The sequence below is a fragment of the Erythrolamprus reginae genome, chromosome 2, assembly GCF_031021105.1.
Source record: "Erythrolamprus reginae isolate rEryReg1 chromosome 2, rEryReg1.hap1, whole genome shotgun sequence".
Lineage (NCBI taxonomy): Eukaryota > Metazoa > Chordata > Lepidosauria > Squamata > Dipsadidae > Erythrolamprus > Erythrolamprus reginae.
The window spans coordinates 2,126,897-2,140,570 of record NC_091951.1 but is presented as its reverse complement, the minus strand read 5'-3'; the positions used below and the strand labels follow the sequence as shown (position 1 = coordinate 2,140,570).

At 45.7% G+C, this 13,674-nt stretch overlaps 1 protein-coding gene across 1 annotated transcript; it reads left to right on the top strand.

Annotated features, from left to right (window-relative positions):
• The first annotated feature begins 668 nt into the window (after positions 1 to 668).
• LOC139162889 (zinc finger protein 93-like) lies at positions 669 to 11,317 on the top strand. Its single transcript, XM_070743789.1, has 6 exons — positions 669 to 743; positions 1,053 to 1,656; positions 1,908 to 2,022; positions 2,121 to 2,188; positions 6,291 to 6,420; positions 9,382 to 11,317. The coding sequence occupies exons 2-6, from the start codon at positions 1,243 to 1,245 to the stop codon at positions 11,136 to 11,138; spliced, it is 2,484 nt and encodes an 827-aa protein (XP_070599890.1). The 5' UTR covers positions 669 to 743; positions 1,053 to 1,242; the 3' UTR covers positions 11,139 to 11,317.
• Positions 11,318 to 13,674: the final 2,357 nt, after the last annotated feature.

Genomic DNA, 13,674 nt, shown 5'->3' with positions numbered 1-13,674 from the left:
TCCCTTTATGGGCAGAGCGGGAGGGAAAACCCCCTGTGCCCCCATCTCTGGGGCTCCCACTGGGCCTTCCTGCTCCCAGTCTCTGGGCCTCGATTCCAGGGAGTTTATCCTTCCTCCCATCAGGAAAGAAGGAAAAAAGGTCCATGTGGAGGAAACACGCGGCTGCTGTCCAAAGGAAGAGGGAGACACTGAGAAAAATCTGCCCTTTTCCATCAAGAGAAATGAACGTTCGCAGCAGAGAAGACAGTCGGGAGCCTCCTGAGGTAAATCTCAAACAGCGCCGAGAAGAAAAAGGCGGGGGGGGCACGCCCCCTTTCCATTCCCAGCAACCAATCATAGTGCAGATCCCCTCAGGCAGGAACCCGCCCTCCCTCAGCCACCACGGGGTGTTTGGGACCTTTGTGGACTTTCCTTCTCCAGCCATTAAATTCACTCTCTTCACATTGAAAGTCTTCAAAAGAAACAGAGCTGAGATTGAATTGTCAGGCGCGTCTCTTTCCCGCCATTGCTCCCATCCGGGCACTTTGCCCCAAATCCACCAGGGGGCGATGTCTGCCAAGGGAAAGAAACTCCACATTGGCTCACCGGAGGGCGAACGTCACGGGGGGGGGGTTGCAGAGGAGGCTGAGAAGGAAGTGACATCACTGAGCCTTGCCGCTCTAGGACGCCCCACTCGCTCTCCTTCAACCCTGGTGCCGTGTGAGACCGAGAGCCCGGCGGGAAAACATCCAGGCGTGTCCCAGGTGAGGGGGGGGGGGGGCTTCCCGGTCCCCATGTTCCCCTGCCGCCCTCTCCCTGCAGGGGAAGCGGAAGAAGCGGGGGGAGGGGAGGAGGCGGGATTCGCACCAGGCTCCCCGAGGGCCCGATCCTGTCTCCGGAGGGGGAGAGAAGCGGTGGGGCCTCTGCAGCTGCCTCCTTCCCGGCCCTGCTCGGGGGACCTGGGCCCTGCGCTGGGATGAGCCTCTTGGAGCTCCGGGCAGGTTGGGTGAAGGTCGCTCAGGGGCTGAATTCCACCTTCTCATTCTGGGCCTTTGTTTTTTCTTCCACCTCAGAGACAGAAACCGGAAGCCATTTGTGGTCTTTGCAAGGCCACATTTTCTCCTGGGGGAAGAAGAAAAGAGCGGGATCACCTGGAGGGATCCGTCCTGTGTTCCCAGAAATGGTCCCGTGAAGGAAAAGGCCTCTGGAGACCCACAAGAGTCCTTGGACCCCTTTGGAGTTGCTCTGCAGGACAGAGAAAGGATGGAGACCCCACCTGTTGCAAAGGGGGGAAGCGGAAAAGGCCCTGCAGCTGCTCCGCCTGGGAAGGGGGGGAAGTTCTGGACAAGACCCGGGCAGAAGATCCTGGAGGAAGACTCCATCCTTCCTTCAGAAGTTCAGCCCTGGAACTCCATCCAATCATGGGAGGTTGAGGGTCCCCGAGCACTTTGCAGCCGACTCCACAAGTTGAGCAGGCCATGCCTGAGGCCAGAGAAACACACCAAAGCCCAGATGGTGGACCTGGTGGTTCTGGAGCAGTTCCTGTCCCTTCTGCCCCCAGAGATGGAGGGCTGGGTGCGGGAGTGTGGAGCAGAGACCAGCTCCCAGGCAGTGGCCCTGGTGGAAGGCCTCCTCCTGAGCCAGGCGGAGGAGCAGAAGGAGCAGGTCCAGTTGCAGGTGAGACACTTTAGGGAGCTCAGAAAGCAGTAGAGAATGTGGTCGAATGCTTCACCCCTCCTTCCCCAACTTCTCTGGCATTCATCACATGTGGCAGTTCTCCAATTTTTGTAGGACATTGTTCCGTTATTTTACTCAATCTCACGGGTGGATATTGGGGGCTTTGATGTTGTGTTGTGAATCTGGGAATCTGCTTTTTTTTGTGTGATGTACATTAATTCTGCTTCTTTTTCCCTTCCTCCTGTTTGAAGTGCTGCACTGTGGAGATGAGAGATCCTGAGGGAAAGAGGAATCCATCAAATCCCCCTCAGGAACCAATTTCCTGGAGGATCCCTTCGGAAGATCCAAGTCAGGACACCACAGAAGGTAATGGAAGATCCTCCGATACCCATCTGTCCTACCTCTCTCTCTCTTCTCCTCCTATTTTGTTAATTATGCATTTTGAAATTATTTATTCCTTACAGAGAGACAAAGACTGAATCTTTCTGGTTATTGTGACGGAGATAAAACAGCGGTTGAACCTCCAAATCAAGTAAGAAAGGGAAAAGCTATGAGATTCCTATTCTCCTTTCAGGAAGTGAAGCGGGTGTGCAGAGGGCTCTCTCCTTCTGTTTCCCCCCCTTGTTTGGCCCGGATTATTTTTGTGTTCTCCCACAACATGGAGAGCAGAACAGCAGGTTCAAGTTCCTTTTAGCCAGCATAGCTTCCTCTGGTTATCTTCTTCTGCTAGGTATTCTTCCAACTTTGAGTTTAAAAGAAGCAATTTTTAAAAAGTCCTTCAAGAAATAATAATAAATATATACAAAACAAATACAAAATAATTTCCAGTCCTCTGATTTGTGCCTTGATTAGGAGATCAAACATTCCCGCCTTGCAAAAGCTGAGAAATGATTTTCCCAGGGAATTTTCTCTTTGTTTTCTTCCTTTCAGCCAATGGGTCAGACTACTAGATCAATCAAAGATAGACAGGGCAATAGATCAGTTGATCCAGAAGTGGGATTACTTTAGTGAAAGGCACTGAAGGTTTTGCAGGATCAATGAACTTGATAAAGCAATTTTCTTTTTTTTCTTTTTTTAAACAGTTTATTGGTTTTTTAAGAAAAGAAAAGGGGGGGGGAGATAGGGATACAAAAAGTAAGGGGGATACAGAACAATAGACATGTTTCAACATAAAGTATATAACATGTGTAACTGAAACCTGGCTGGGCCCAGAGGGAGGAGTTGCTCTCTCTGAAATTTGCCCAGCCGGGTTTCAGATAAGGCATCAGCCTCGACCCCAGGGAAGGGGGGGAGAAGTGGCTATTATAGCCAGGGAGAGCCTTTGCCTGCGTAGACTCGTTGCTCCAGAGATTGCGGGTTGCGAGTCCCACCTGGTGAAGTTGGACTTTGGGGTTCAGGTGGGCTTGTTTCTCAAGGAGGTAGCTGGGCTGGCGGTGGGGTTCCCCAGACTTATTGTCTTGGGGGACCTCAACCTGCCGTCGCTCGGTGAAACCTCTGGACTGGCACAGTTCGTGGCCACCATGGCAGCCATGGAGCTGACCCAAGTAGTATAGGGTCCGACTCACGAGGGGGTGCATGCACCCGACATGGTAGTCCTCTCTGAGCAGCTGAGTAATGGTCTGAGAGTAAGGGGCTTAGAAGTGTTGCCTTTGTCAGGGTCAGACCATTTTCTGCTGCGGCTTGACTTCCTGGCTATGAAATATTTCTAATACTGTATAAAGAATCAAAAGCCTTTTTTAGATCTATAAATATAAGGGCCATTGGTTTGTCGGGGTTTTTATTGTAATATTCTAGGGTGTTAAGTATGGTCCGAGTGTTATTACTAATATTCCTTGCTGGTAGAAATCCATTCTGGTCTGAGTGAATAATATTATTTAGAATCTTTTTAAAGCGTTTTGCACTTATTGTCGAAAATATTTTATAGTCTGTATTTAGTAAAGAGATTGGTTGGTAATTTTCTAGGTATTTTTTATCTTTATTTTCTTTTGGAATGATAGTGATGTAAGCTTCGGACCATGTTTTGGGAAGGTTGCCTTGAAGTAAGGCTTCGTTGTATACTTTTAACATAAGTGGTTCTAATAAGTCCTGGTGGTGTTTATAAAATTCCGAGGGGATTCCATCAGGTCCCGGGGTTTTGTTGTGTTGTTTTGCAATGGCTAATTTGATTTCTGTGAGGGTAATAGTCTTATTTAATTTGGTGCTTTCTTTGTCTGTTAGCTCTAATATTTGTTTTGAAGTAGATATTCCCTAATTGCAGAGTTCTCTGTTGTATCTGAATTATATAGTTCCTGATAGAAGTGTTTTATTATGTTTTTCTTTTCCTCTGTGTTTGTTTTCAAGGAACCTAGATTATCGTAAAGGGATTCTATTGTTTTTTCCGCCTTTGTTGTGCCAGTTTAAAAGCCAGCCAGCAGCCGGGTTTGTTTCCATAGTCAAAAATATTTTTTTTAATCTTTTAATTTTAGCAGTAAAATGTTGTTGGGTTTCTAGGTTTATTTCATATTTTATAGGTTTTATTTTAATAAGGGTTGTTATGTCATCCGGATGCTGTTGGAGAATTGTTTCTGCGTCTTGGAGTTTTGTGTTAAGATTGTTGAGCTTCTGTTTTCTTTGTTTATTGTTATAGGCTGAGTAAGAAATATATATTCCACGTTTATAGGCTTTCATTGTATCCCAAATTATCTGAAGAGATGTATCTCCTTCATTATTGGTCTTTATAAAGGTTGGTAGTTCATTTTCTACGTGGGTTTTAAATTGTTTTTCATTTATGGTGGATTGGTTCATAGTCCATCTTTGGCGTATTGTGTTATTCTGGTTGTTAAGAGTTAGGAGTATGGGGTTGTGGTCAACCCAAGAACCGGGTAAAATCCGTATTTCTTTTATTTGATTAATGATATAAGAATTAGACCAAGCCATATCGATATGTGACCATGATTTGTGTGGATGTGAATAAAAGGTGTATTGTGATTTCTCTGGGTGGTGTGTTCTCCATATGTCTTTAAGTGCAAATTCATATGTTAAGTCTTTGAATGTAGTTGGGAGACTTTTCCTTAGTCGGTGCTGTTTATTACTCTTGTGGTCTTTGTTTTTATTTTGTATCGCATTAAAGTCGCCTATAATAATGAAATTTGTTAAATTCCTTTCCATTATTTTTTTGTGTAGTTGTGAGAAAAATATTGATTGGTTGATGGTAGGTGCATAGATTCCTATTATTGTTAGTTGTTCGTTTCTGATAGTTATCTGCACCATTAATATTTGACCGTCGGTGTCTTCATAGAAAAGTTTTGGTCTGTATTGGGTTTTAACATATATGGCAATTCCTCTTTTTTTAACTGATGCCGAGGAAGTAAAGAGTTTACCAAGACCGGGGAGAAGTAGAACCATGGCATCCTTTTTGGTAATATGTGTCTCTTGCAGACATGTTATATGAAAGTTGTGGTTTAGAACTTTTTGGAAAATCTCTTTTCTTTTTCTGTCTGAGTTCAACCCATTAATATTAGTTGAGAATATGGGGATATCGTTTTCTTGTGATAAAATGTGAAGGTTTTTGTCACTTTTATTTTCTTGCTGCAGCTTTTGCCCTTGTAATCGGCCCTTGTCTTTCATGCTTCTCTTGTGTTTGTTGTAAATCGCCTTCTTGAATTTGCAATTTTCATATTTGCCCATTGTCTCACCTAAACCTAGGACTTCTGTGATGCACAACCATTTAATTTGGTGCATATCTTTGCTTTAGTAATTTGGGAACAATGGAACAGAATAACAGATCTTGGGGGTCTTCTAGTCCAACCCCCTGCTCAGAGAGGAAGCCCTATAACATTTCAGATAACTGGCTGTCCAATTCCTTCATCAACACCTCCACTTTTGGAGCAACCACAATTTCTGGAGGCAAGTCATTCCACTGATCAAATTGTTCTCACCATCAGGAAATTTCCCTTTACTTGTCGGTTGGTTCTCTCCTTGAAAATTTCCCATCCATTGTGTCTTGGAACACTGCTATCATGTCACTCCCTGGTCCTTCTTTTCATGAAAGTAGACATACCCAATTCCAGCACCGGTAAAACAGCAATGCTTTAACCTCTGGTCCAGTAGTAATTTTTGTTGCTCTTGTCTGCACTCTTTCTAGAGTCTCGAGATCTTTCTTACATCTGGCAACCAGTAGTGGAGTCAATATTCCAGGTGTGGTCTTATCAAAGCATTAAAAAGTGGTACTTACACTTCATGTCATCTTGATTCTATGCCTCTTAATGCCGCCTCCGATTTTGTTGGGTTTTTGGTGGCAACTGTACATTATTTGCTGACTCATATTTAAGTGTTTGTCCACTAGGACTCCAAGATCCCTGTTGCACTTACTACTATTAAGCCAGGTATCACCTCTTCTATGCGAATGCATTTGGGTTTTCTTTCCTAAATGAATGTGGTTACATTTTTCACTGTTGATTTTGCTTTGTCAGATGGGGCCCATATCTATTGATCCTTCTATATCTCGATCTTATATCCGGGAGTGTTGTTATACTGGTCAATTTGGTCTTGTCTACAAATGTGATGAGTTCCCCTTCTATCCTCTTGTCTAAATGAATGATGAAGATAAACAGATCTTGTGAATCCTCCCGTTCTGTTCTTTTCCCCATGTTCAGGAGAGTCCTGTGTCCTTCGAGGAGGTGGCTGTGTCTTTCTCTGAGGAGGAATGGTCTCTGCTGGATCCTGACCAGAAAGCGCTGCATTCGGAAGTCATGCTGGAAAACCATAGGAACGTGGTCTTTCTGGGTAAGAGTATGACACCAATCAGAGTTCAAGAAGACAGATTATAGTTAGTTCTTTATTTAAAAAACCAATATAATGAGACATCGTCTCCTTGGAGGGAGAATGAAAGGACGTGGCCTTCTGGTGCTCCAAGGAAGGAAAGAGTCAATGTCTCTTGGCTTAGATGCTTTATGTGCCATTTCATATCTGCATTTTTCCATTTCTATTTGAACTTATATGTTGGGGTGTGTAAAAAGAACGCGGTGTGCTTTTGTGTGTCCTCTGGAGGTCATGTGAGAGGAGTGTGTTGTCATTTGTCTCAAACCTCCAAACTTGTGTGAGAACAGAACTTTCGATTCCTTTGCCTACTTGGGTGCATTTGCAGAAAGAAGGAGCCTAAAGTATTGAGAGAAATGTGAAGTCAGTAGTAGAAAACGTAGCACTATTGATCTCACGTGATATCGCACTGTAATGCTCTAGGCCTCTGTTCCCGGCTACCCAAGGCCTGCACAAGATCCAGGGCAAAATGTTGGCCGAGAGAGGGAAGGTCCCTTCGTCTCCAAAGACTTTTGCCCTGGATCTCGTGCAGTCCTCAGTTCTTAAAGTTCTTCAATGCCTGAAGGTGTGAGATCACATGATATTAGTAGCCTGGGATCTTGCACTACTGCTCTCGTGTGATCTATCCCTAAAGTACTTTAGATCTCCGCTCTCTGCGAACTGACTCCTGTACCACATCCAGAGTGATGGCAGTTTTCCAATATCTCAGGGGCTGCCACAAAGAAGAGGGAGTCAAACTGTTCTCCAAAGCACCTGAGGGCGGGACAAGAAGCCACGGGTGGAAACTAATCAAGGAGAAAAGCAACTTAGATCTAAGGAGAAATTTCCTGACAGTTGAAACAATTAATCAGTGGAACAGCTTGCCTCCAGAACTTGTGAATGCTCCAACACTGGAAGTTTTTAAGAAGATGTAGGATAACCATTTGACTGAAGTGGTGGAAGGCTTTCCTGCCTTATCGGGGTGGTGGACTAAAAGACCTCCAAGGTCCCTTTTGTTTTTCTATTCCATTCTTTAATTCAAAACTGGCTCTGAGTGAGATTTGCAGATAGATAGATGGATGGATAGATAGATTATAAAGAAAGAGATATCTAAATATTTTCAAAGCTTTCATAACTCATGAATATAGAAATCATAATGTCTATATCACAACACTGTGAGCATGCAGTCATAGAAACATAGAAGACTGACGGCAGAAAAAGACCTCATGATCCATCTAGTCTGCCCTTATACTACTTTTTGTATTTTATCTTAGGATTGATGTATGTTTATCCCAGGCATGTTTAAATTCAGTTACTGTGGATTTACCAAGCACGTCTGCTGGAAGTTTCTTCCAAGGATCTACTACTCTTTCACTAAAATAATATTTTCTCATGTTGCTTTTGATCTTTCCTCTCATCAGAACTTTCTGAGAAGGGCAGCATACAAAATAAATAAATTATTACTTATTATTATTATTATTATTATTATTATTATTATTATTATTATTATTATTATTATCATCATTATGCAAACATACAACCTAATGGAATTTTGGACAAATTCAGAAGGAAGTTCACATGACTTTCTACATTTTGATGGATTTCTCTAACTTTGTCATCATTGGTATCCTTCTGCACCGGTTGGAGGGGTTGGGGGTGGGAGGCACTGTTCTCCAGTGGTTCTCCTCCTACCTCTCTGGCCGGTCGCAGTCGGTGTTAGTGGGGGGTCAGAGGTCGGCTCCGAGGTCTCTCCCTTGTGGGGTGCCTCAGGGGTCGGTCCTCTCCCCCTTGCTATTTAACATCTACATGAAACCGCTGGGTGAGATCATCCAAGGACATGGGGTGAGGTATCATCAATATGCCGATGATACCCAGCTTTACATCTCCACCCCATGCACAGTCAATGAAGCGGTGGAAGTGATGTGCCGGTGCCTGGAGGCTTTTGGGGCCTGGATGGGTGTCAACAGACTCAAACTCAACCTGGATAAGACGGAGTGGCTGTGGGTTTTGCCTCCCAAGGACAATCCCATCTGTCCGTCCATTACCCTGGGGGGGGGGGATTACTGACCCTCTCAGAGAGGGTCCGCAACTTGGCCGTCCTCCTCGATCCACAGCTCACATTAGAAAATCATCTCTCAGTTGTGGCGAGGGGGGTGTTTACCCAGGTTCGCCTGGTGCACCAGCTGCGGCCCTATCTGGACCGGGACTCATTGCTCACAGTCACTCATGCCCTCATCACCTCGAGGTTCGACTACTGTAATGCTCTCTACATGGGGCTACCTTTGAAAAGTGTTCGGAAACTTCAGATCGTGCAGAATGCAGCTGCGAGAGCAGTCATGGGCTTACCTAGGTATGCCCATGTTTCACCATCACTCCGCAGTCTGCATTGGCTGCCGATCAATTTCCGGTCACAATTCAAAGTGTTGGTTATGACCTTTAAAGCCCTTCATGGCATCGGACCAGAATATCTCCGAGACCGCCTCCTGCCGCACAAATCCCAGCGACCGATTAGGTCCCACAAAGTGGGCCTTCTCCGGGTCCTGTCAACTAAACAATGTCGGTTGGCGGGGCCCAGGGGAAGAGCCTTCTCTGTGGCGGCACCGGCTCTCTGGAACCAACTCCCCCCGGAGATTAGAACTGCCCCTACTCTTCCTGCCTTCCGTAAACTCCTTAAGACCCACCTTTGCCGTCAGGCATGGGGAAATTAAACATCTCCCCCTGGGCACATTTAATTTATACATGGTATGCTTGTGTGTGTGTCTGTTAGTATATGGGGTTTTTAAAATCTTTAAATATTTTAATTAATTGGATTATTATAATTTGTTTCACTTGTTGTGAGCCGCCCCGAGTCTTCGGAGAGGGGCGGCATACAAATCCAAATAATAAATAAATAAATAAATAAATAAATAAATAAATAAAATAAATTTTCATTTCCCTTTTGCTTTGAAGGTCATAACTGGCAGCAGAATCAAGATCCCTGTGAACTGTTCCAACTGATCAATGATAAAGATGGAATGGAGAAGTTTGGAATTGGAATGAAATTTGAAAGCCCTGAGAGAAAGCAGTTAAAGAATTGGAATCAGGAAAGCTCATCTTCCACTAATGCTCCGATGAAAAACATTCTTGCCCGACAAGAGAAAATGAAGAAAAAATATATTGGAAAAAGTGTGAAGCTAGTTAAAGCTAAAATACAAGTAAATGAAAACTATTTCACCCAAAACAAAGGAGAAGATGCTATAAGAAGACACAATGGACAAAATTACAATGGGACATCCATGCTTTCTCTTGAAAGTAACTACCTTACATCTCAAAAAGCAATTGATACAAAAGGGAAGCCATATAAATGTTTGAAATGTGGAACATGTTTTAGCAGAACATGGCAACTTACTATCCACGAAAGGATCCACAAAGGAGAGAAGCCGTATAAATGCTTGGAGTGTGGAAAGGCCTTTGGTCGGAAAAGTCATCTTATTTCCCATAAGAGGATCCACACAGGGGAGAAGCCATATAAATGCATGGAGTGTGGAAAGACCTTTGCTGAGGGAAGTCATCTTATTTCCCATAAGAGGATCCACACAGGGGAGAAGCCATATAAATGCTTGGAGTGTGGAAAGACCTTTGTTCAAAGCAGTGCACTTACTTCCCATAAGTGGGTCCACACAGGGGAGAAGCCCTATAAATGCTTGGAGTGTGGAAAGACCTTTGGTTGGAAAAGTCATCTTATTTCCCATAAGAGGATCCACACAGGGGAGAAGCCATATAAATGCTTGGAGTGTGGAAAGACCTTTGCTCAGAGAAGTCAACTTATTTCCCATAAGAGGATCCACACAGGGGAGAAGCCATATAAATGCTTGGAGTGTGGAAAGACCTTTGTTCAAAGCAGTGCACTTACTTCCCATAAGTGGGTCCACACAGGGGAGAAGCCCTATAAATGCTTGGAGTGTGGAAAGACCTTTGGTTGGAAAAGTCATCTTATTTCCCATAAGAGGATCCACACAGGGGAGAAGCCATATAAATGCTTGGAGTGTGGAAAGACCTTTGCTCAGAGAAGTCAACTTATTTCCCATAAGAGGATCCACACAGGGGAGAAGCCGTATAAATGCATGGAGTGTGGAAAGACCTTTGCTCATACCAGTACACTTACTTCCCATAAGTGGGTCCACACAGGGGAGAAGCCGTATAAATGCATGGAGTGTGGAAAGACCTTTGCTCATACCAGTACACTTACTTCCCATCAGAGGATCCACACAGGGGAGAAGCTGTATAAATGCATGGGGTGTGGAAAGACCTTTGCCCGAAGAAGTCATCTTATTTCCGATAAGTGGGTCCACACAGGGGAGAAGCCGTATAAATGCTTGGAGTGTGGAAAGACCTTTGCTTGCAAAAGTCATCTTATTTCCCATCAGAGGATCCACACAGGGGAGAAGCCGTATAAATGCTTGGAGTGTGGAAAGACCTGTGGTTGGAAAAGTCATCTTATTTCCCATAAGAGGATCCACACAGGGGAGAAGCCATATAAATGCATGGAGTGTGGAAAGACCTTTGCTCAGAGAAGTCATCTTATTTCCCATAAGAGGATCCACACAGGGGAGAAGCCGTATAAATGCATGGAGTGTGGAAAGACCTTTGCTGATAACAGTGGATTTACTTACCATAAGAGGATCCATTCTCTGGAGAAACTATGTAGAAATAGCAATTCCACTTAGATTTATATACTACTCCACAATGCTTTACCACTTTACCTCTGACCCGTGTACAAAGTCAGCTTATTTTCCCCAGCAGTCTGTCCTCATTTTAGTGACCTCAGAAGCATGAAAGGCTGTATCAAGTACTAAAAATAATGTATAGAAGTTAATTTCAATAAAATGTCAAAAACATTAAAAAATGCTCCATCCATTTTCTTGCTGAAATGTTTTTTCGCATCCAGAATTTGCATTTCTTCCTCAAACAAAGTCACAATTTCACTTTGTAAAACCATTACTTTTTTATAGCTAGTCCACAAAGATGTTTTAATGCTCCCAGATGCAAATGGGCTTATTATGCAAAACAAAACCCACACTGGAATTATTTGTCTAGATCAGTGTTTCCCAACCTTTTTTGAGCCGCGGCACATTATTCGTATTTTCAAAATCCTGGGGAACACTGAAAGGGGGGGGGGGGCGGGCTAAATAAAAGTTTGGACAAAAAAACCCTCTCTCTTCCTCCCTTTCGCTCTATTTCTCCCTCTTTCTCTCTTTTCCTTCCTTCCCTTCATTCTCTCTCTCCATCCCTCTTTCTTTCTTCCTCTCTTTTTTGCTCTCTTTCTCTCTCCCTCCTTCCCTTCCTCTATGTCTTTCTCTCTCCCTTGCTCTCTCTCTGTGTCTCTCTTGCTATCTCTTTCTTGCTTTTTTCTCTCTCTTGCTCTCTCTCTCTCTTTCACTGTCTTGCTATATGTCTCTTTCTTTCTCTTTGCCTCTTGCTATCTCTCTTTCTCTGTCTCTCTTGCTATGTCTCTCTTTTTCTTTCTCTCTCTCTCTCTGTGCCTCTCTTGCTAAGTCTCTCTTTTTCTCTTGCTATGTCTCTCTATCTCTCTTTCTCTGCCTCTCTTGCTGTCTCTCTTTCTTGCTCTGTCTCTCTTTCTCTGCCTCTCTTGCTATGTCTCTCTTTCTCTCTCTCTCTGCCTCTTATATGTCTCTCTTTCTCTCTCTCTCTCAGCTGACTGCAAGCGGGAGCCCTGACGGCGGCAGCTGGACGTGGTGCTGGACACCGTATATGCCAGGCATGCAGCGCCAGCATGTACGACATCCAGCAGAACGTCCAACTGCCACCGTCAGGGCTCCCACTTGCAGTCAGAGAGAGAGAGAGCGATCCCTCTCGCCGCCGCCATCTCCCCCGACTGCCTGCGGCCGCTGCGCCCCCCCCCCCTTCGCTCCCATCGGACACTTGCCGTCGACGAAAGAGGAGCTCCAGCTGGGCGGGGCGCTGCCAGTACTTCCATCCTGGGGCTCCCGCTCGCAGCTGTCCCCCGCCTCCTGCTCGATGCCGCGGTTTTCGGCGCTCTCCTGCTGGGCCCCAAAGAAAGAAGGCGGGAAAAAGGTGCGAAGAATGGAGCTCTCCTTCTTCCTGCCTTCCTTCTTTGGGGCCCAGCAGGAGAGCGCCGAAAACCGCGGCATCGAGCAGGAGACAGCTGCGAGCGGGAGCCCCAGGACGGAAGTACCGGCAGCGCCCCGCCCAGCTGAAGCTTGGCGGCACACCTGGCCATGTCTCGCGGCACACCAGTGTGCCGCGGCACACCGGTTGGGAAACGCTGGTCTAGATGGCAACAGATTAGATCCCAGTTTTAATTTACAACTAACCAATTTAATGTTGTTCAGCATTATAGAATTAACAGTTATTAAAACTGTCCCTCAGCAGAGAGCAACCCTGTTAGCAAAGTACTCTGAGATGGAACGGACATTTTAAGGACCCTTTTGGGGGGCTCACCCAGACACCCCCACCTGTCCCCCTTTAATCCATCTAACAATTGTGCCACTTAGAGGATTTGGTGAAGGAGAACAAGAGGGAGCCCGTACAAAGCTCTCTGGTGATCTTGGGATCTGCCTGATCTCAGCCTCCATCTGCCCCCACTCACTTTCCCCAAGATCTCCCCCATTCCTTCCACACTCCCTGCTGTCCCCCATCCCAGGCAAGCTGGGGACTTCGACCCCTCCCCACCCCCTTCACCAAGAATAGCTGGAAGGAGGTCGCCCAGCTGCAGGCAGAGCCTGGTTTGTGGGTGAGGTGGGTCTCCCTCTGCATTCCCCCAAATCCCCCTCATTAAGCATCTTGGCATGGCCCTGGCAAAGGCTTGGTGCATCCTGCAATCAAAGGGTTGCCAGGGCTCTGGACATGGTCATTCCCAGATGGCATCTGGAGTAACCAACTTGGTCCGAACTCTGAAAAATGGAGGCAGAAGGTGGCAAGTTGGGGGGGAAGGGAATGGCAGCCTGGACCTCTTGCTAAGAACCCCCCCTCCTGCACTACTTCCCCTCAGGCCCGTTTTGAAGGTCCAAGTGGCAGCCCGCATGGTCCTCCCCAAGCACTCCTGGGGGGCATTTCGGGGACACCTGAGACTCCCCCTTCGCTCACCCAGCCATTTCTCTGCTCCACAACTCCAGCCTCCTGCCCCATTCTAACACCCAACGTCTCCCTCTTCCAATCTCAGATTGAGCAGTGGGTTGCACTAGATGACCTCCAAGGTCCCTTCCAACTTCTTTCCTTTTA